The sequence below is a fragment of the Arvicanthis niloticus genome, chromosome 19 (assembly GCF_011762505.2).
Source record: "Arvicanthis niloticus isolate mArvNil1 chromosome 19, mArvNil1.pat.X, whole genome shotgun sequence".
Taxonomy (NCBI): Eukaryota; Metazoa; Chordata; class Mammalia; order Rodentia; family Muridae; genus Arvicanthis; species Arvicanthis niloticus.
In genome coordinates this window covers 7,689,737-7,713,213 of record NC_047676.1, presented here as the reverse complement: position 1 = coordinate 7,713,213, position 23,477 = coordinate 7,689,737, and the positions used below count along the sequence as shown (strand labels likewise).

The 23,477-nt window shown below is 39.9% G+C and overlaps 1 protein-coding gene across 1 annotated transcript in view; it reads left to right on the top strand.

The window, feature by feature from the left end:
- Positions 1-23,477, top strand: part of Sema5a (semaphorin 5A) — a 200,445-nt gene that overhangs the window by 143,600 nt on the left and 33,368 nt on the right. Inside the window, exon 13 of the mRNA XM_034523424.2 lies at positions 7,734-7,881. Coding sequence (XP_034379315.2) covers positions 7,734-7,881 — 148 coding nt within the window. The remainder of the gene's footprint in view (positions 1-7,733; positions 7,882-23,477) is intronic.

Sequence of the window (23,477 nt, the reverse complement as noted above, 5' to 3'; positions counted from 1 at the left end):
TGATGATTGGATTAAGAAAGGGGGTGTGCACAATTCTAGGACCAGGCATATGAAATAATTAATAAAATTTTGTGATATGTAAATAGCTTTAAACTCAAAGAAGCCTAGAATGGTGACAAGTGAAAGAATTGATTCTCTCCCCCAAATTCAACTAGTGCCAGCAATATAGTTAATGATTTCTGCAAAAGGGTTTTCAATGTGTGACCTAATCTAGTAGAAACCTGGCCTCAGGTACAGTGTTCTGGGAGTTTTCATGTTACTTTTTTTTTTACATGTGCTGTAAGATGTATAAATATTCTTTCTTTTTCTAATATTTCCTGGAACAAATAACTTGAGGAGCAAGAACTTAGTAGAGACATCAAATCTCCAAAGATTATCTTTAATACAGGATAAAGCAGACCTTGGTACAAGTACCAAAATGCAGTTGGGTTAGTTTTCTACTGCTCTGTCACTATGGCTCCATCAACTAACACCAAAACAACATGCAATTGCTGCTCCACTCTGTCAGTGGAACCTCGTGCCAGAGCTTCCGAGTTGTCAGCCAGATACTGCCCCAAGCAAGCCCTTGACAACTGAGCCTTCCTAGTGTGGTCTCCATTTCCGAACAAACTCAACTTACGAACAAATTACCATATTCATGGGACTCATCCAGCCATAGTGGCTCAGTAAGAAGGAAATCATGGACCTTGCCCACACTGCAGAGAAGGGGGTTGTAGCATAGTGGAACAAGTCTCATTGGCATCACTTCGGAGTCTGCCTGCCGTAGACAAGTCTCTGTCCCCAAATCACTCATACCCTACTATCTACAGAATGCCTTTCATCTATCTGCAGCGTCCCCAATACCCTATACCATTAAATTATACCACCCCAAAGCTCAAAGTGCCACCATCTAAGAAAGACATGTCTGAGGCTGTGTGGCAGTCATACTTCTTGGTCTGTCAATTTCAATCCAAAAACACGAGTTGGATCATTAACATTCACACTGTACAGCAGCAGTGGTGGCCAACAAACAACAGCTATGACCATTCCTTCTCAAAAAAAAATTTATATATGAGAGTCACTTCAATCTTTTCTCCAAAGGAATCCTGGAGTGTAGCCAAGTGAGTGTTGGGAGTTATTTATGATGTGGGCATCCTGCTCTGTGTTCCTCGGATCCGCCTTGTGCTCTCTTAGCTAAGCTTTCTAAAATCTCTTCCCTTTGTCATAAAGTCAGCAGATGTTTGCAGCTGAGAAGTTTTACCAGAGCTGGTAAAACTTGTACATTCCTGCCAGTAGAATGTGCCCAGTAGCATTTCATGACCAGTTCCCATGATCCCTTCCTTCTACGCTGTTGAAATTACTCTGATAAACTTTTAAAAACTTAAGTAAACTTCCTTGGGATTTGTTCTTCTAAATGAAGGGCACAGTCCCAGATCTGTCTGAGACAGTCCTTTTCTGACTCACAGTCCCGCTGAGGTCACTAGAACACAGCAACTGACAGCTTGCTAGGCTCCTTCTGGGTGACAATGAGGGTCCCCGAGTCACACTCTTGCTCTTGGACTCTAGTGGACTCTATGCATCGTCACAGCCTGCCTCCCATCTTAGATCTTGCTGAGGTTTCCTCAGGAAGCTAAACAGGCATACCCCAGCTTTCCCTGGCAGTGTATGGTGGTTTGCATTAGGCTAATCCCTGGGAGATCCTATGTTTGAGTGCTTAGTCACTAAGGAGTAGAACTCTGAAAGAATTAGAAGGATTAGAAGTTATGGCTTTGTGGGAGGAATTCTGTTACTGGGAGTGAGCTTTGCAGTTTGAAAAAGCCCATGCTGGGCCCAGTACCCCTCTCCCCTCCCCCATCTCTCTTTCTGCCTATGGATCAGGATGTGGCTCTTGGCTACTGTACAATGCCTGCATGCCTCCGTGCCTCAACCATGATGGGAACAGACTGAACCTCTGAAACTGTAAGCAAGCCCCAATAAAGTGCCTTCTCCTCTGAGTTGCCTTAGTCATGGATGTCTCTTCACAGCAACAGAACAGTAACTAAGACACAACGCTCAAGTACTAGGGAGCTACTTCTTAATTTTATTTTATTTTATTTTTTTTGCCATCAGCAAAGTCTGATCCTCGTGACACCTGAGTCCTTGTTCTTTTAATAATCCACTCCTTGGGTTTTTTTTTTTTTTTTTTTCTCTTTCTGTACCATGACTTGCAGGAAGACACTTTGCTCTGAAATGTCCATGTATGTGTAACTTCTTTCACACATCCTTGTTCTACTTCTCATATAACTATAGAGAACAATTTTAGGTTTGTCACATTCTGGGACCACATTATACTAGCTCTTTAATTTAAGAAAATCTGTCCCATTTTTATATTTTTATTATGTTAAAATATAAACATCATGTATTGACCACTTAACCATTTTAAGTACAGAATCCATTGGCATTAATTGAACTCACCTTATTGTGCAAAGGTCACAACTCCTCATGTCTAAAACTTTGTCATCACTACTAAGTAATATTACCCCATACCATCTCCCTGGAAACCCTATTGACTATTCCGCCTGTTAATTTACATATTCTGTGTATCTCATATAATTGGAAAGCTTTAATGTCTGTCCCTTTGTGTCTTGTTTGCTTTACTTAACATAATGTTTTAAAGTTCCGTTAGTATGACAGCTTATATCAGAACTTCATTTCTTTCTGGATACATGGCGGCGTTCACTTGTCTGACTACATCTTTTGATCATTTAGTTTCCAATCAGTGGACACAGGTCATCTCTTCCCCCTTGCCTATTTAAACAGTGCTAGAATTTTCTGTTCCAATTATTTTATGTAAATCACTATGAGAGGAAGTACTGCTTGCATGTTCTCCTTTAGAGGGATGCCAGACTACTGCCCACCGTGGCTTCACCTTAGTCCGTTCCCACCAGAAACCATAGACTTCCAGCTTCCCCACATTCCTGCCAGTGTTTACTGTTGCCAGGTTGGGTTGGAGCCATCCCACTGGATGTGAAGAATTGGTTTCTCACCGTGCTTTCGATTTGAATTCTACTGGCATCTACATGGTGCTGATCCCACTCTCCTGTGCTTCCTGTCTATCTCGTTGGAAGACATCTCTATTCCCCTTGTTAGTCAGATTTCTAACTGAGCCATCTTTTCTGTTGTACTTCTGCATTCTATTTCCTTCTAAACCTTCTCTGTCAGGTTCCACAAAGTCTAAACCTCTAGTATTCTATATATAGTAATTTAGACTTTATCTCTGCTTCTCAAATTCCCCACTTCCACCTACCTCTGGGTCTCAGAGCATTTTGGTTTTGTTATTTTGGTACCGCTTAGCACTGTGTTCCATGGTACCTGGTCTTCTTTAGACTTCACATTTTGACTAAAAAAATGTAACTGTATAAAACTCCTTGTGTTTCTGTGAGTCCCCAGACTGGACACAACTCCTCTGCCTCTGTGGATGCAAGCTGTCAGGAGGCTGCAGTAAAAAAGCCATGGCTTTGTCCTCGGAGGCACACCTGGACCCAGATCTGCTTCCTAGTTTGTGCTGTTGTGGGAAACCTACATGTCTAGTAGGCTGTTAGGCTGAGGACCTCAGTTTCTTGGTGCATCTTTATTAGAGGCCACTGTCAGTTAAAGTTAGAAAGGGAGATATGTCTTTGAAATAAAGCTACTATACTATTATGTGACATAACCACACATAACCATAATCTACCTGTCCTGATAGCTAAAAGTGACAAGCCTTACCCATATTCAGGGGAAGTATGTGAAGTTGTGATTTATAAACCATGAAGTGTATAGATTCATATCAGAGATTTCCCAATATGTTATCAAGTTAATGGTCTCAGGGTCTAAAGTGAATGTATCTGTTGACATCTAACCTTTATGGAAATGTTTTTGTTCTGTGATGAGCTAAAGTGATATCCAATATGGGAGTGTCTTAAACCTCCTGATGTGTTAATGGATGCTCAGTTCTCTGGTGCCATGAAAGGCTTCATTCTTCCAGAATGTCCTAGAAAGGGATGACCAGTAAAGGTGAACCAAGAAAAATTGTTTCTCCGTAGGCTTCAGTTAGTTTGGGCTAGCAGACTGTCATGAGGAACCAATAGAGACTCAACCAGATTAGAAGGAAATGTGAGGAGGAGACAGAGTCGGTGCTGTAACTGTAGCCTCAATACAATTGCAGAATACAGTAATTTTTAGCAAAAGTTGGCTTATGGAAAAATCAATAATTTATGGGGAGAAAATGCTAGGTCATTGGTTAGCTTTTAAATGGAAAATAACAGCAGTCATGAGAAAAATTAAAATCTTAATTTTTAATGCATCATAAAATGTCTGTGACTCTCCATGATTTCAGACCCAATAAAACAATAATAAAGCCCAATAAAGACAGTAACGTGTTAAAGACATTAGCCCATTGTTTTTATAAGACAGCAGACTGGTAAAATGGGAAACAGATGCTGGTCCATTGGACAAATGTTTATCTATAATTAATAACAATCTAAGCAGTCTGAGATATCCCACTCACTGCTTTCCATCTCACTGTTTCATGTGCAGTTCACTGAGGAGGCTGCCTGTAGGAACATGGGTTAGCCCAGGGTACTGAGAAAGATAGCGCTCTTCTGGTCATTGCAGAGAATACAGACTAAGGGCCTTGGCAGGGTCCAGATGCTAACTAACTGCTGTACGTTGAAATTCTGCATAAAGAGATAGCCTAGACATTTCTGTTTCCCTCTGACCATTCCCGCTACAGGGTCCCATCTCTACTAATCTTCGTGTAGCTTGTTTCACAGGAGAACTGTAGAGCGAGAAAGAAAAGGAGATGCGGGTTGTTGGTGGCCTTAGGTCCCAAGGGATAATTGATTAACACTGGTTCAAAGTCCAGAGCTCCATGCACAGGTAACCTCACAGGAGATTTTTTAACTGCAATAACATGGTGAGCATTCTCAGAGGTGGCCTGCTGTAGGCGAATACAAGAAACTATTTGTGGACGCTGATTTATTTTGCTCTGGGGATATAGTAACACAGCTGCTCTGCTCTTTATTAAAAGTCAAGGGTTTTATAGGCATTTTTAGCAGGATTTTCTTTACCTTCTCTGCTGTGTGTGTGTCTCTGTGTGTGTGCACGTGTGTGCGTGTACCTGTGAGTACCCACGTTAATTGAAAATTGAAACAAGGGGAAAGCAGTATAAAGAACCATCACATTTAAAATATCAGTGAGTCAGCTTCTAAATGTGAGATGCCCTTGTTCCTCTTGTTCTCCCTCTTGTGAGCCACATGTAGAGATTTTGAATTAAGTGTGAATTGTTCTGAATTCTGAGTTTTCTTGACTCCCTTTAAGCTGTTCTTAAAATAAATAGCAGCTTCTTCCTGGAACTCTCCGAACAACTACATATATACATGAATATTTACTTACTGTAACTCCAGACTTCTATAGAGACTTGCTACAGAAAACTCTATACTGACCTTTTTCTTAACTCACGTTTATACCTGGAGATGTTTGTTTCGTTTCTGTTTCTGTGTCTCTCTGTGTGCTTCTCTGTATCTCTGTCTCTGTGTTTGTATCTCTGTCTCCTCTCTCTCTCTCTCTCTCTCTCTCTCTCTCTCTCTCTCTCTCTCTCTCTCTCTCTCTCCTGTTTAGAAGGTCCCTCCCCGCAGTGAGGACATGAGAGTGTCCAGCGGCACTGATCCTGAGAGCAGGTGCATTTGGGAGTATGTGCTGTCATCTTTACAGCGATAATACATTTTCCCCATGGGAAATACTGAAAACACAAAGAATGACAATTGCACAGGGACAGTGTATCCAAGTTTTCAGATGCTAACCTGCTTTCTTGGGTGGTACTAAAGTACCAAGAGACTCCTTCAGCCATGACATTGCTCACTGCCTCTCCCTGGAAGTAAGATGGGGTCCCTGGACTTCACTGCTCATTCTTTATGCATTCATACAGTTGCTTTAGGATATTTTTACCACACCCAGTGACATCCAGTTCTCATCCACCCCAGCTCTCCAGCACTGTCCTGTTTATCTAACCCATAGTGTTTCTCATTTTCATTGTCGCAATCAGATACCATTGGCTAATGTTTGCACCACTGGGTCTTCCTGCCTTTGACTGCCCCTGAGGTTCAGACTCCAGACTGAGCTTAGAGAGCTTCTCATGTCTTTGGGCTTCAGCCACCAGTGGGATGAGGCACCAGCCATGAGGGAGTCTTTGACCTCTGATGGTGCTAGTTTACTTGGAGAGTTCTATGAGGTGTTTTTTTGATTTGCTACTATTTGGCAAAGATGGATCATTCCATCTCATGTCCTCTCCTTATGTTCTCACAACACTATTACTTTTCTTGCTCCAGTCTCCCTTCCTGCCCTTAATTATCATCTGAAACCCCAGCAGGTAACTACAGTCTATCCCTTATCCTATCATTGTCTTTCAGCTTGGCCTTTCCTCTTCACACCCTGTGCTCCTTCCTAATATCTTGTTCTCCATCAGGGTTCCCTGTATTTGATAGAAAACAACCGGACCTTACAAGAGTATCTGTCAAGGAATCACACAACTCCTTTCTCATTTTCTGATTACCATTTACTCTCCTTTTCTCCACCAGAATGCATCCACTTGGAGTATCAAGTGCAGTTTCAGTGTCCAGTAAATGATAAAAGTAACAGTTAATCATGATGGTATTTTATGCTGCGCACATTTTGGGAGTGTGTCTATGTTCTCTATTCATCTGAGTCTGTGAACACCTATGCAACAATCTCTTTGTGACTCCCTTTGCATAGCGCTCTGCAAAATCCAGTTGTTATTGGTAATCTTATAATCTAATACTCCCTAGAGGCTAAGTCTAGAGTTGGTAAATGAACAAATGGATTTAAATCACCGAAGTCCCATAAATCACTAAAGGTATCATTAAATTTGGCTACATTCACAGTTGCATTCTTCTTTCATGTGTTCTATCCCTTGTAGAATGCCAGTCCGTTTTCCTCTTATGTCTGTTTGTTGCTCTCATTTCACTCCATTTCATACACAGTTATAAAGATTTTAGAAAAACTTAAGTAATCATAGGGCTAAAGAAGTGTTGGAGTATTTAACTTCAAAACTGGCAAAATGGATGTATATATGAAAGTGCAGAAACCAACGACTATAAAATAATTCTAACATTTGTAAAAATGTAATAATCAGATAATTAGTAATTTGTGGTCTTTTAACTGGAAATCACTTGAAGATGTTCTGAGAGCCTAAAAGAAAATTTAAATACATAAGTAGTAAAGGTCACAGGCCTCCAGGCCAGGCTTAGGTTAAAGTCTTAGTTTTCAGAAGATTGTTGACTTACTAGATTGAAAGATAAGAAACTTTGACTGAAGCTCTGCTGACTTTGAATTCATAACCTATGTTATCGTTTGATGTTTATGCCTAGCAGATAAACTCCCTACCGAGATATTTTCTGTATGCTCCTATTTTGGGGTATCTATTGAAGGGTTTTGTTCTGTCTTGTTTCTCCTTTACTTGGCTGCACAGGAAGTTCCATCCTGCATTGTGAGTTTGGCATTCTCTTCGCTGTCTGCCACGTATCCCATTGTCTGTTCACACTCAGCATGGCCAGCACCACATCTGCCCCTTGTATGGTGCAAGCACTCCAGACACAGAAAGCCCCTCATGCTGAGCATGCCCATCTGTTCAACATCTGGCACAGGGATGGGAAGTGAAAAGGTTGGTGGCCTCTTGAGCACTGAACAGTCTTCTTTTCCTCTGGGTTTCCTTATTACAGATACTGCAATGAACACTTGCTGTGCCCACCACACATGTTCTGGACAGGCTGGGGACCCTGGGAACGATGCACAGCCCAGTGTGGGGGTGGCATTCAAGCCCGCCGTAGGACCTGTGAAAATGGACCTGATTGTGCAGGATGCAATGTGGTAAGTAGCCACCTTACTCCCACAACCCATCGCCAAGAACACAGACTTGAAACCTCCTACATGTCCTACCTACGTATGCAAGGTGCTCCCGGCACACTAGATGCTCAACACTCTTGATAGATGCTAGCACGAGGCCATCTACACACATCAGGGACTGTGCTCATACTTGATCCACTGCCAACACTGGGTATTTTGTACCCTATCTTTATGATTTGCAGAACTTGCATGCTGTAAGGACATAAAATGGGAAGGCATCAAGTGCTCTTCATGTTTTCGTGATCTCAAACACCAACTCCTGTTTAAATGTCAACTCTGCAGACACTATATGTTTTATAAACATTAAAGGCTCCTTGAATAGTGGATATGTTTTGTCCGTGTTCCTGTAGCTCTGAAGTTATAGAGGGCATGAATCACACAAGTGGCTTATGTTAACAAGAATATGGAGGGCATGGTGGAAATTTAAAGTACATGAATTAGGCATTCACATATGTAATAAGCTGACTGAAGAATCATCTAGTTCTAAGTACAGAGCTATAATAAAATCTTGTGCCTGGATACCTTTGGTCATTCCATTTGGTCATATTAAAGATTATCTTATGCTGGCCTCCCAGGAACACAATACAATGTGGACATGATACTGTGTGGTCACAGAGAAATTGGCACCATTGTCAAAGTGAATTGGTAACACATTAGAAGAAACAAAAGACCACTTATGGTTTTGTTTTTCTTCTGCCTTAGCAGGTCATATTTCTTTTAGCACTTTAAACTGCCAAATAAAAATCCATGTGTGCAGGCTCTTTTCAAAAGGCCCATTGTTGTATACCCCGCCTTTTCTGTCAGGGTGGCTGAGCACTGAGTCTGACTAGGCGCTCACCTCACTCAACTTCCCAGTGCTGGCCACAAGCTGGATGAGATGTTGTGGTAAATGCTGGGTAGAGAAACTCAGCATGGGAAGTGCTGACTTGGCATTCTTTCTCAGTGGCTTTTGCTGTTGGTTTTTTCGATACTTCCACCTCTTGTTTCCTGAGATGAAGCAATGTCTTTTATGCTTCTGTAAAGCTTGTGTTATGAAATATATAACCTGAATGACTCCAGAGAACCAATGGGACTTTAGGGACAGGAAAAGGGTTATGAGGTACTATATCAGTTCTTGTGCCAAGGAAGGAGGATTTCCTTACTAGGATTTGCAAATGGGTTTTTTTCTCCCTCATAGGGGTAAAGCTATTTTACTGTTGCTAATAAAGCATGTTAGTTAACCTGAGCTCACTTTAGACCATGAAAACTCTTCATGTACTATAGGTAAGTTGGATAGATAGATGGATGGATGGAGAGATAGATAGATAGATAGATAGATAGATAGATAGATAGATAGATAGATAGATAAACAGATAGGATAAACAGATAGGGGACATATTGAATGGATGTTTAGATGGATAGATGGATGGATGGATAGATGACAGGTAGGTAGATAGATGATACAAAGACGGATAGAGACAGAGAGACAGAGAGAGCAGACAGATGGACAAATTAGATGGATATATATATGTGTGTGGATGGATGAATCATCCATCTATTATCATTATTATAAATAAATAATGGTATATAGATAGACAGACAGACAGACAGACAGACAGACAGACGATAAAATTTCAGGTTCTAAAATTTAAAATTAGATGTTACATCTAAATAGTAAATCTCTGAAGACATTCATGTCTAATGGAAAACCTTCACTCTTTGCTGAATTCATTTTCTCCTGTTGTGCTGTCTGTGTGAACTCTGTTCTTGTGCATACAATTTTTCTGTAGAAAACCATGAGAGAAGTGATCCTGTACTTATATTCTAAGCACTATACAAACAATAGAACTCAGAAAGCAGTACAGAATTTTTATTGTAAGTTCATGTCAATATTGACAATAATAGATTAATCAACAGAAAGGCACATGAATGGAAGTAAAACTTTCCCCTTGTTAAATTTCTGGTTTAAGTGATAGATTTGATTACAAATATAAATACTGAAGATATTCCAAAATATTAGTGTTTGTTTATTGTTATGGCACAGCACAGTGATTATAGAAACTCTGGCATATTTGAGGGACAGATTTTTGACACAGAAAAGGGGCCTAGACTTCATGTGTGCACCCAAGTCATGCTCACTTGCCTCTGAGTTTCTGTATCCTCAAGCATCTGATCAGTGTCTGGAATGAATGCTTATATGACTCAGGCACCCCTGCTGTGGGTCCTGGGATTCACCTGTCTCCAGATGAATGACTGATGGTATCCAACAGTGTCCCTCCCTGGTGACTGAGCTCTTTGGTGACCTCAGAACGTGAGGTACCTGGACACTAGGATACTTACAGAGGAGTCAGTTACAACCCAACTCTAGGCTAATGAATCACTAGATCTTCTTCGTTCCTCTCTGTAGGCCTCACAGGGCAAAGGAGAGAGGTGTATGCCCAGAGCCTGTCGACCCCAGGTTTGGCTTCTGACTGAGTGCTTCTAAACCCCTTTAGGTTGGCAGCTTCTATTGAACCACGGGGCTCTAGCACTTGAGAACCACTGAGACTTGGTTACATGTAAGATATTGTAGTTTTGGTTTGGATGTGTTTTGATCTACCCTTCATAAGCAACACTACTATTTTTCATTATTTTAAGAATTTCATGAATGTGTACAGTGAAATATATATATATATATATATATATATATATATATATATATATGCCTTATTATCACCTTATTCAATTCTCCCTATATTTCCCAATATACCTCATTTCTTAAAACTATGTCCTGTTTTTTATGGTCCACTAAATCTAGTCACTACTACCCATATATCTAAGGTGTGAGACAATCCACTTGAGGGAAAATTACCAGTGGCCGCACCCTCAATAAAGAATAACTCTCCCTTCTCAGAAAATGTCCATTTCCAGTAACTACTTGGCTAGACACTCTTGACTTTTAGCAGTATCACCCTTCCAACCATGGCAACATTATAGGAAATGATCATGAGCACAAAAATTAAAAGGAAATTAACACATATCAAAAATATCAATCTGGTGGTCTGACTAAAGGTTAAAACACGGGAAAGAAATAAAATACAAAATTCCCCAAAGCTGTATTGTGCAAGTACAATCACTTAAGTTAATGCAACCCAAATCCCCTGAAATAGCAATAGATGCTCTACAAGGGAGAAATAAAGGTCATCTCACATACAGCAAAAATAATTCAAAGACTAAAACAGACCGAGTGTTGCCCCTATTATATTTGTTACTGAAATATCATACAAAGGATGAAGCTATTATCTAAAATATCAACAGGGAAGAAAGGACATATTTATGTCCTAGATATAAGAAAGGGTCACAAAGAACCTAATAAGGTCTAGAAGAAAGACCTTGAAATCAATACCATCGAAAGAGATTCTGTGAAAGTTAATCAGTACTGGTTGAGCACACTCAAGTGTGCTTGTCTTCAAGAATAGCACTGTAGATAAATTCAGAAGCTGGTAAAACTGGCAAGTAGATCTTAGGTGGCTTTTGATGGACAAAATAAGGAGAGGATTATATAGCCCTTGTTTTTGTGTTAGCACATTGGAATCTTCAAAATACCCTCATATATTCCCTGTTTAAAATAATCAAGACCCCTGATAAAACAGTTAAGTCCCTAACGCTGGCAAGTCTCTGCAGATGGGAGAGAAAGACCTCATTCAGTTTTTCTACTGTGTTCCTGAATAGTGTGTGTGTGTGGTTTTTTTCTGGAACACAAAACACTGAAGACAGGGTGGTGTGGTTTGCTCTTAGCTCCTATCCCATGTCTACTCCAGCAGTCCAGGGAAAAGAGCCTAGATAGACACATTCCTTTTTGGCCTTCAGATGTACTTTTTACTTATTTCTTGAGTGTCCATAGATGTTCCCTCAAGACAGAAATGTATAAACCAGTTTAGTTTTAAAAGGGCTCATGACCAGAATAGAAATTATTTGAGATGTTCATATACTCGTTTTTTAAAGTCTGAGTTGCATACAACGCCTGCTGTTCACCTGCTAGGTCTTCCCATTCATTCTCACAATGATAGTTCATAACCAAGTCACCTGATGTTTTTATTCCTTCACTAATGTGTATTCAAAATTTTGCAATAATTGTGCTATCTGCAACTTGGCAATATTCTGAAGGACACTAGAGAGCATCTTTGTAATTTTATTTTTAAAAATATTTTCATCCCAATTTCTGATACTACTAACATTTTTCTGAGTGTAAATAATCTAATAATATAGTATAAATGAAGTATTTTATAATATATTTCATTAAATATTTTCCAAGGATTTTTGATATAACTTATTAGAATCTGACATAATTTTGACATCAAGGACAGTCATATCTGTTGTTGAATTCTCTACCTTTTCTGGATCAGGTGGCAACATAATATATAGAAAAGTCATACACATATTAAGAAAATCTCTCTTCCTTCTTCAATGATTGGCAGCATCCATTTAAATTTTAGGACTAAAATGTCATCAATTTACAATATTTTCTCTTCGACATTATTTTTCTTCAAATAGACAGCACTGCTTTCCTCCATCACAAATAGACAGGAAAAGAAACTGAAAGATTGATATTTATACACTTGAACAGGGTTTGGACTTTGCTTGGTGGCTTGCTTCTAGTGAGTTCAATAATACAGTTTGGGCCTTAAATACCCTGCAGTTGTCTACACGATGAAGAGTCATCCTCTAACCCATGATGCTACAGGCCATTACAGAACCTTTAAGAGGTGGGGCTTATGTGAGAAAGTTAGGCTACTGGGGTTTGTACCCTTGAAGAAGATACTAGGGACCCCTCTTTCATTCTCTCCTCCACTTCTCTGTGACATAAAGTTTGCTCCTCTGTTTCCTTTGCTGTGACATCCTGCCTTACCTCAAGGTCCAGAGTGACAAGCTTACCAAGTCCGAAATCTCTGAAACTACAAGTTAACAAAATCCCTTTCTCCAATTCAATTGATTATCCTAGGAAGTTACAGACACTAAGCGCAATTAGCGTCCTTTGTATGATGTTAGGCGCTTCCTCATCTTGAACAGTGGTTTCCCGGGGAACCTTGGTCCTGCCCTGCATGGAAGGGTAAATCCTACAAGGGTTTGCATAGGAAATGTTCTGTACTTCTGTTTATTTGGGTTACCTTTATAAGATGGAACTGTAGACTGTGAGTGCTAGCCTCCAGAAACCAGTTTACATTATATATGCCTGGTTACTTGATAATGGCAAAGCTTTGAAACTAGCTCAGCCTCTGAATCTTTAATTGCTGCCCCAGAAATTCACTCACCTGAATCCTTTTGCCTATGTTGTTCTCAGTCGCTGCCTTTGTCAGTGTCTAGAAGCCTTTCTTTAATGAGCTCAATGACCTTTCTGGATTAGCTATAACAAATTTTATCTATGCTTTATAACACTACCATTTTATAAGCCTAGAAAGGCAAGTTTTCTAAACAGCATTTGATAACTACAATCAGCTAGTTAATTCTAATTATATTCAAACAAAATTTATAGATAAAGACATTCTATTACTATGGGTCATTATAACTGCTACTGATGGGGTTTTGCTTAAATGAATTACAAGGGAATTTATTACTTATTTCAGTGACTCAGAGATATGCATTTTATGTTAGAATACCTATCTTGAGGGTCTGGAAACTTGGCACCAAAAAAGAAAGATGGCTTGGGTTGTGGTGTGTGTCCGGGCTCAAGACCAGACACTTACTCTGACAGGGTTATGTGGTTCTCTTCTGCATCATGTGATAGCTCAAAAGTAATTAAAATGAGTAAAGAATTCAAGTTTCCCATTAGACCCCAACATGTAGAAATCAACTTTATTCGCTTGAGTCTGATCGATAGCAAATTGGATGTGGTGAGCAATATTAAAAGCTGAAAAACCATCAGTCACACAGAGACTCTGGAGTGCAGTGTTCACAAAACTTGGGTTCATGTCAGGAACTACCAGATACTGAACTCAGCCCTCTTCCACAACACTACTGCATACATCACCCAGTTTGTGCACCACATTATTCCAAGGAGGTATTATGTATCACATGGACAGTGGCAGAATCCTGAAAATGGAGACTGTACTGTGGTGCCATTCCAGTCCTGTTCCGAATGCTTAAAATCTTAATGACTTCTTGGAAACCTCCGAACCATCTTGGCTCCACCCTTCATACCGGATACTACTATGCATCACAGTTAGCTGCTGAGAGGAGAAGGCCTCACATCTTGATTTGAGCCCTATGTAAAGTAGAACTGGAGACTAGACAAGGCCTTAGGGCAGAAAGATTATTTGAGGGATAAATTTACAGCAATGAGGAAGAAAGAAGGGAAAGAAGAAAGAAAGGAAGACTATCTTTTGGTGCCTGTGATTAATATCACTGGGATAGAATACAGGGATCTGATTGCCTGTTGAAACAGAAAAGTCAGAAGGTGCCTTTGAAAAGCGCCTGATCTTTATGGATCCCTTGGATCAAGGATGCTACCAAACTATCTGACAGTCTCTGGAGAATGTAGAGAAGACTCAACATAAAGACCTGTCTGTACCCTACTGGGTAAGAGTGGATGTAAAATACTCACCACCTTTCCAAAGCAGTAAAGGCGGACAGTTTGCCTCAAGTTACTTTTGCCACATCTGACTTCATGAAAAGAAAGTCTGAGCATGCTGGGACAAACCAATGAGAACAGAGTTTCTGAAGCTACTGTCCAATGGTTGGAATTTAATGCTGCTGAGGCTCCTGTGCCTTGCAAGTCTGAGACCCCTGGGAAATTTCCATCCACCAAATACCTGTGAATACTTACTATTAAGCTGTATCGTCTCATTTCCTACCAAACATTTTTATGCATTATAGCAATTCTCCATTCTTTGGAACTATTTCTTTCCCTGGTTATATGCAAAAAAAGAGCTGCTTGGAATTTCCAGACAAGATTACTTTGATTCTTAAAAGGTGATACAGGAAGGTGAGAGTCCTTTATTCCAGATGTTAGTATCAGGAAATGGAACTGAATCTGCTGCCCACTCACTGGCATCCTGAAATGATCAGGAACAAAGACAGAAGACAAAACAGCAGGATATAAGGGGCCTCTCTTCCTAGAAGCCTGTCTTGCTATGCACAGGACGAAGTTGGATGCATGAGATCAAAAGTGTTTCATGGCTTCAGCTAGTCTGAAGCCAAATCATTTTAGCTGCCTTTCACTTTAAGTAAGCTGCCCTTCCAATGACATTACTCAGTGATAAGAAAAGGCCTGTGCTCCCTTAACAGTGACTGTAACTGAATGAGCTAGTACAAGATTTTCACAGGATGTATTATTAGGAAGACTAAACAGATGATCTTGACCTTCATGGTGAAGATCAGATGATGAACTAGTCCATTGTGCTGATTGTAAGGGGCATCTACTTATATTTGCAAGTATTCTTCTCAAGAGAAATGATTGATAACCCTAGCAAAAACCTGAAAATTACATCTTTATAAGCATGGGAATGTGAAGCGTACTTTCTTTTGTTATGAAATAGCTCAGTGAAAAGCTTGAAAATACGGAAGATTGTCAGAATAAAGCTGCCACATGTTGTTAGAAGAGGCTTGTGCATTTTGTAAAAGTTAATGTCAGTACACAAAATTGAGTACTGGGGTGGATGGCTACGGAAGCGTACATTTTCTCAAATCTAGCATTCGAAAGTTTGGCAATCAAGTTTAAGAATGATGCATAATACAGATGGGGAGAAAAGGAAAAATGATGGATTACAGGAATTAATCCATCACAACCCTGCCTCTAGGACATATAAATAATCGTCTACAATCCTTGGAAATTGCTGTTGGTACTGAGATCTGGAATATTTCACAAAAAAATGTTTTATTTATAGACTTAGAAAGCTCTATTACACAGATTTCTTTCTGTAAAGAAAAAATACTTTTTTTTTTTCTGTCTACAATGATTCAAATACTGTGGTGGCTAAACTAATTAAAAAGAGTTTTTATGAAGGAAATGTTTACCAATGTATAAGTGATATAAATCATATACACACTCCACACATGCATACATTCATGTGTGTGTGTGTGCGCGTGTGCACACACACACACACACACACACACACACACACTTCCCTTTTAGAGTTCACCAATCAATTTTGTGACAGAGATTTTTTAATACTTAATGTTAAAATACCTAAAGTTCAGTTGCAGAAGCCTGGCAACAGTACTTCCTCATGTTTGCACAATATTTTAGGTTTTGTGAATGCGGCACGCCTGCAGAGTGAGTAGAACTTCTGAAGCCACAACACATACAATGCTCAGCTTAAGAGAATCCATATCATTTTAATATAATCTTTATTAATTCTTTTCATTAATTCATACATGCATAGAATGCACTTTGATCATAATTACCCACAATTCTTCTTGTAACTCCTTCTACTAGCAACACCTTCCTTGTGTCACACATACACACCTGCACATCACTGAAGCTTGTGTTGCTCATATGTGTATGAGTATGGGCCCATCCATCAGAACATGATTTGCCTCCCATACCTAGGACCACACCTCCAAAGAAACTTGAAAGCTGAATACCTCTCTGTTGTAGCATCCATCAACTGTCAACAGCTCTTCAATGAGGAGTGGGGTTTCATGAATATTTTACATGAGTAGGTAAAGTGGTTTTGCTCTCTATTTAAGTGCTCTGAAGAAATTATTTTAAATACATTCAAACCATCTTTTCCATTTTCTTTTCCAGTTATGTCCTCCATCTTTGATGTAATCTCTGCTGGCAATGTCATGATAATTGTTGGTGATCTGGGTAGAGAATCCACTGCACCTTTTAGTCAAGTTAAAGTCTTATGTCCAAATTGGGGGCTTATTTTCTCATCTTATTCGTTTCTGTTCTTACTGGGCAATTGTTAATTAAATTAAGAGATTACATTTGCAGCAATTTTTTTTACATATTTCTAAGAAGATATTTGTGTATCCCAAGTAGACCTTGTCCATTCTTCTCCAGGACTTCCTGTTTTACGAAACGGTTTGTAATATAGAGGATGCTTCTTGCATTCCTTTTCAATGGGCTGTGTCTTTAAAAATTTCTGTCTATCCTGCAGTTACTCACCCTGGGGCCGAGGTGCTAGCCTGAATTTTTAAGCCTTATGGCAGCTTGGACTGGGTGGTTCTATCTATGGTGTGAATAGTGACTCTGCTCAATCAATGTACAGAAAAGGTGAAGACAAGAAAAGTTGTGACCCCTGTAGGTTCCAAGCTTTAGGGACCAATGTATTGTCTCATGGACACATTCCTACTATCAAGAAGCATAAACAAATCAAACAGATGTCTCTCTGATTAGCACATTACCACCCCCTGTGTTACTATGCTGCTTATGGCAGTCTGCATCTCTCTGGGAAAGACCTGTATGTCTCATGATCCTGGTAGACGTTTGCCTGAACTTTATGCTCCTATACCTACATTCTGAGTATCATGATTCTTCCTCATGTTCTATAATTTGCACAGTAAATATTAAACCCCCAGCCCAAAAATGGATGGCATTAGAACCAGGGGGAGTGATAGAGAAATACCACACGTGATTCTCAACCAAACTGGCCTAGGAGACCGTAGCATCATGGCCGAGTTCACATGAGAGTGCTGGGGTTGAATACTAGCTTCACTTGACAAAGATGAGGGTATGCTGGGAAATAGCTCCCACAGATGCAGAGGTACCTAGCGGATCTTAAAATAAGTTTCATAGCACCGTAGATGGGTCTTGGTTTGACTCCTGGCAGACCACTCTTCTGTGGTAGATGCAACTTAAATGTTTAATTACATCTATAATGCAATTTAATATGTATTTTGCTTAAGGTTTTAATCTTTGTTTTTGTTTCATTTCAATGCCTCTTGCGCTATTATTTAACATGTATAATTTAAGTTGTTAAAAGTAATTCACATACGTAATAATTTTCAAAGCAACTTATAATTAACTAAAGAAGGAAGCAACAGATGTTAGAGCATGAAAAAAAAGCTTTAAAACACTGAATATTCTCCACAGATGCCATCGTTTTTGCTTTCCCAATGCTTCCCTTTAATAATCCTAAGGCATTCTAACAAACCAAGACTGATTCCAAACGCTTGTAATGTGAGTACACACAGAAGTATCTGGCTGCAGCTGTTCTCTTCTGCTTGTTTCATCAATATTTTTGAGTTGGAATACCCGGTTAATCTTTAGAACCAAGTAAACGCTGTCAGTTGAAATCCAAATGATGAGTCCTTCTGTTCTGTGGCCCGGTGGTTCGGTCCAGTGCGAATGCTGTAATAGCTGATGTCATGACGTCATGATACCTGACGTTCTGAGCTCAGGTATACCCTTATTTCACTTCACGCCATATTTCCGAATCTTACTGGGAAGATTTCATGGTGTTTGGCTTCAAAAGAAACAGCTGCATCAAAGGCCTGTGGAGATGGAGTTGGCTCACTCCGTGTCACATTCTTGCATCGTTTTATAAGCCACTCCATGTGAGACGGGAGCATCCATACACAGTGACTTCACATCTTGCTTCTATTATGAGGCGAGGCAAGTTCTATGTCTGCCCCAGAATATACTGATCCCAAGTGCTGCTCAATCTGAGACTATTACAGAACAATCCATGAAGGAAGGAACTCTGTTTTCATCTATCAGGAGGCAGAAATGGCTGTAGCTTAAGGAGAGAAATTCTGGAATCTTCCCAAAAGTTGATTATACCTCGGAAACCAGAAACACATGCACCAAAACTTTCAAAGTTAACAGTATAGAACAAAAGTAGCAGGAACAGCAGCAAATCCAGACCTCAAGCAGGACCTTTTCACGTTTGCCAGACAATTTCAGTAGAAGGCTTACTTAATGTATTTCTTTCTCTTATCTGCTTGCAACTGCTAATAGCTTTTAGCGATAAGGCCTTGACATCTGAAACTGAAAAAGAGGAAAAGACCTCTGTCTCCTACATGTACCTTCTTTGAAAATTAAATTGTCTCCTCCTTGGAGTGACCTCAGCTAGTACTATTTACTTCTAAAAAGTTTTACATGTGGAAGAAAAAGAAATTCTCATCGATGGATTCATATCTGTGCAGTACCCCGTGGTGAGCATGGTGTTCAACTCACTCTCCTTGTAGTTAGTCACCAGGGAATGCCTTCTACCTGTACTTTGTAAACAACCAGTGCTGTGTGAGTGAAGCAGGAAATAAAGGAAGATTACGAACAGAACGTCAAGATGCCTGTTTTCCAGCTTGGGAAAAAAGAATACAAGTCAAACAGTTTGGAAATAGTGATGTCACAGATGCAGCGGAACAATTAGGAGAGATAGTAAGAGCTGAGAGGGGTGTGTCATCTGTGGGTGAGAAACAAGGCTGTTGAGTGTGTGCAGGATCTGTCCATGCTGAGATTTAGACCTTAAGTATGACCATTCCAGGATACAATGTTCTGCACTCAACCGTGGAGAGTAAGTCACAACATTTATGGGGGTGCTGAGCAGGCCTTTTACCTGCCCACTCTGAGGCAGCTCTCTCACAGTTACACTAATGGAGCATGTGACCTTTTCTGCTCCGTGTTTCTACAGTGTAAATCCTTCCATGTATTGAATAGATGCAAAGTGCATCATACTTCACATCATTTTCTTTTAATATGGACAAAAATCATATTGGATTTAAAGAACCTATCAAATTATGTGTGTATATGTATGTATATATGTATGTATGTGTATGTGTGTATGTGTGTGTATGTATGTATGTATATGTGTATGTATGTGTGTGTGTATATATATGTGTATGTATGTGTATGTGTGCATGTATGTGTATGTGTGTGTATGTATGTATGTGTGAATGTATATGTGTGTATGTGTATATATGTATATGTGTGTGTATGTGTGTATCTGTGTCTGCCTGTGTGTGCATGTATGTGTATGTATGGATGTGTGTATGTGTGTATGTGTGTATGTATGTGTGTATATGTATGTATGAGTATGTGGCGCATACACCTATATGCATATACATCAGTCATATTACTTTTCGTCAATGTACAGCTAAGTACTTTCTATACCTGTATAGATATATACTTTCAGTGTGTACACACATGTAGACAATATGTACTTGATACCTGTCATTCTTTCAACTTCCCTTAAACTTCTATCTCTTCTACTTAAATGGTTGCTTTTAAAATTAGAAAACAAATTTAAGATAAATGTCCCTCGAAAATATGTCATATACAATAGAACTTAGTCCCGTTCCAAAGAGGATCATCCCATAATGCTGACACTAGCTTTTTTGTTTTGTAACACTAAAATTGATCTTGATAATAGGTGGGTTTTGGCAGGGACTTTCCAAGACTGTACAGGTTTCTAGAGACAAGAAGTAAGCATACATCAGAAATGTAGAGTGTCCCCTGAAAACCTGCTTAGCCCCTCACATTGCCTAACACCTTCCTTCACTGTGGTCTATACACAACTACCCAACCAGCCCCACTTAGTCCTCTCAAAAAGCAAGTCCTAGAACATCTGTATTTGGGATGCAGCTTTGAGTATGGGCAGCTCAACTCTGATCTGAAGGTGGATCTACTCAAGGGATAACAGGGACCCAGCAAAAGAGGCACAACTAAGATTACAGAACAGTACAGGTCGCCACTCTCAAGTAAGGATGGAAGGATCAAGTTAGTACCTTTATGTTTGTTATGCATGAAATGAAATTCCCTGGACAAGCAGGTCATCATTGCTGCATATACACGACAGCTGAGAGTTTTTAGGACAAGTGTTCTCTGGGACCTTTCATGGAATATGTTACCCAGACATTTTACTGCCTCTTGAGATGCTGGCATTACAAGCCAGCTGGCTGCATCACTGTTATCCCACCAGGAGTCCTTGACAGTAATCTGCCTCAGCACTGAAGATCCTACAGGTCCAGTCAATGTCTACTGGAGAACAACACCTGGTGTACAGAAAAGGAATTTGCCTAAAGGTCTCCCATGCTCTGCGAGTCTTACTAGAAAACAACAAAACCACCACAAAGATAAATAAATAAAAATAAACAGTAAACAACAATAGAACAAACTGAAATAAACAAAAACCACATCTTCTAGCTGTAATTTAACAAATGAGTGCTTAACATGGAAATACAAACACAACATGATTGGCATTGGTTTGGAGTTCTGCAATCCACACTATCTAATGCCATTAAGCAGATGCAATTCACTTGGAGAGTCTTAGCTGCCTTTCCCAGTACTCAGAGCTGTCCTGCTCTACAGGGGGCCTTGTCTGTCACCCTCAGCACTTGGGTCTCAGCATGGCCAGGAGAATTTGTGCAAGAGAAAACATATTTCAACTCCATACAGCTGTAAAGTTATAAAATTCTGGCAATTGCTACTTTTTTCACATTTGGGGGTTTTGGGGTTTTGTCGTTGTTGGTTTGGTTTGGTTGTTTTGGTTGGTTGGTTGGTTGGTTGGTTGGTTCGTTGGTTGATTTTTGTTGTGTTTTGGGCTTTGTTTTCTTTTTGCCAAAAATATAAAAGATCGGACTTGTAACTTGAGCAAATGTTGCTGTTGCCTGCTGTTGAAGGACAGGCCTCTGAGTCAGAGGGTCTGTAAAGATGCCCAAACTTACTGCAGCTCTTTTATTTGCTTTTGGTTGGAGGGAATCTGAGTTAACCTCAGACATACATACTTTGGGCAAGGAGAGAGCTGGAAGCCAGGCTTTCTACATGAACAACAGGACTAGTATTACAGCAGGGATGTTTCCTATTCAGTCGGGCTCTGTGGATGACAGGCGTTTTCTTGTCACAGCTCTAAATCATAACCATGTGCCTTTGACTGTTTCAAGATCAGTTCACTGAAATGAAGAAGATGGGAGAGGGCAGAACTATCTCGTATTCTTACCACCAGAGCCTTAGTGGTTGCCAGGTGCACGCACCCTGTCTCTTTGGCTCACTCACACCCTGAGTGTTTCCCAGTACCTAGCATGAAGTAATTGCACAGTGAGTGATTTGTTAGGTGTCATGTGAGAAGGTTAGCATCATTCCAACTGAGGTAGAAATGTCCCTCGTTAGGGACCAGCAATGCAAATCCATGTTCTTTCCACAATATCCAAGAAGCCGTTGTCTTCCTAAGAAGGCATGCTGACAGGAGTTGTTGCAACATTTTAATGTAAAGCCACCCAATTTATGCTGTTGGGAACCTTTTTCTTGAGCACCTTTGGGCTACAGTGAATTAATTCATTAGATGTTAAAATGCTAGTTAGCAAAGTTAGCTGTAGGGGCCCAAGCAGACAGAATTTTGTTTGAAAGCAAAGGCGTCTGTAACATGTGTGGATTAGACCAAAGATGGAATGTTGATGGGATTAAGTAAATATTGTTGTCCTGGGGATTAGAAGTAGATGTGACCAGGAACACACCTAATCTTCAGGGTAGTATATGTTAAAAACACAGCTCTTCTACCAAGTGTCCCAACACCACAGGCCTAGGTCTTGGCAACAGTTAGCATGTTCTACAACAAAGGTTAATGTCCTTTCTCTGAGTGCAGATATCCATACACAAATCTCATGGCTCTCTTAGCTCCTGCCCTCTTTCACAAAAGATCTTCTTTTATGCAGTGCACAAACTGTAGATATCTTTCACAAAGCAAATTCACCAGGTTACACACACATACACAAATATAAATATATACATATATACATATATTAACATTTTACTAATATTCATGTATTCCTATTCACAATATATTTGTGTGTGACCAAATGGTTGCTATTGTAAAGTCTATATTTTCTAGTAATAACACAAAGAAAAATGCTGTAGTAATTTCAATAAACCTAGAGGAAACACTTGATAAAATTCAACATTCATTCATAAGAGGTTACTGTTGAGGTGTGGTCTATTACTATGCATTATAATGCTGAATTCTATACCTGAAGGTCTAGGCCTTTAAGGGACTTCTCATGTTTACAAGCTTTGGTTGTGTAAATGTTGTTCCTTGATTTTAAACTATTGGTTAAATGAAAGTGGTTATAGCAAGTCACTGGATGATTAGAGGAAGGTGGGCTTTGAGTGACCTGGTTGGAGGAAGAGAGTCGAGGGAGAGAAGGAGGAAGAAGAAGGTGAGAGGAAGCTGCCATGAGGGGAGATGGACAGTGAGCACATGACCCAGAGAAACAGCAAGTATATGTGGTACACCTCTGGGTAGGTAGCCAGGCCAGCAGTTAGCAGAGTAGATTAGAGGTTAAGAGGTTACCTATTGTCAAAGCCAGATAACATAATCATAGCCTGAGTTTCAGTTATTTGTAAGCTAGTTGGGGAGAAGCTTAAATTGGTTGTACTACAGGTTACCAAGAAGAAGCTCAATAAACAGTGGAAGCCGCTTCTCCTAGGTCATGAAAGATGCCTAAGAAAGGTTTACAGCAATAGAGGCCTTTTAATTAAAGCAAAGAAAGACATGATGTTCCCTGCCAGGGCTGGCTGTGTTCACGGCTAGTGCTGGAGTCCACAGAAAACTCAGCTCATCAAGGCAAAGGCAAGGGAGTAAGAATGTGAATGTTGGCAATGGCGTATCCAAGCAAGTCCTGCTAGCTCTCTTGCCTGTGTCTCAAAGACTGGAGATTCTTGA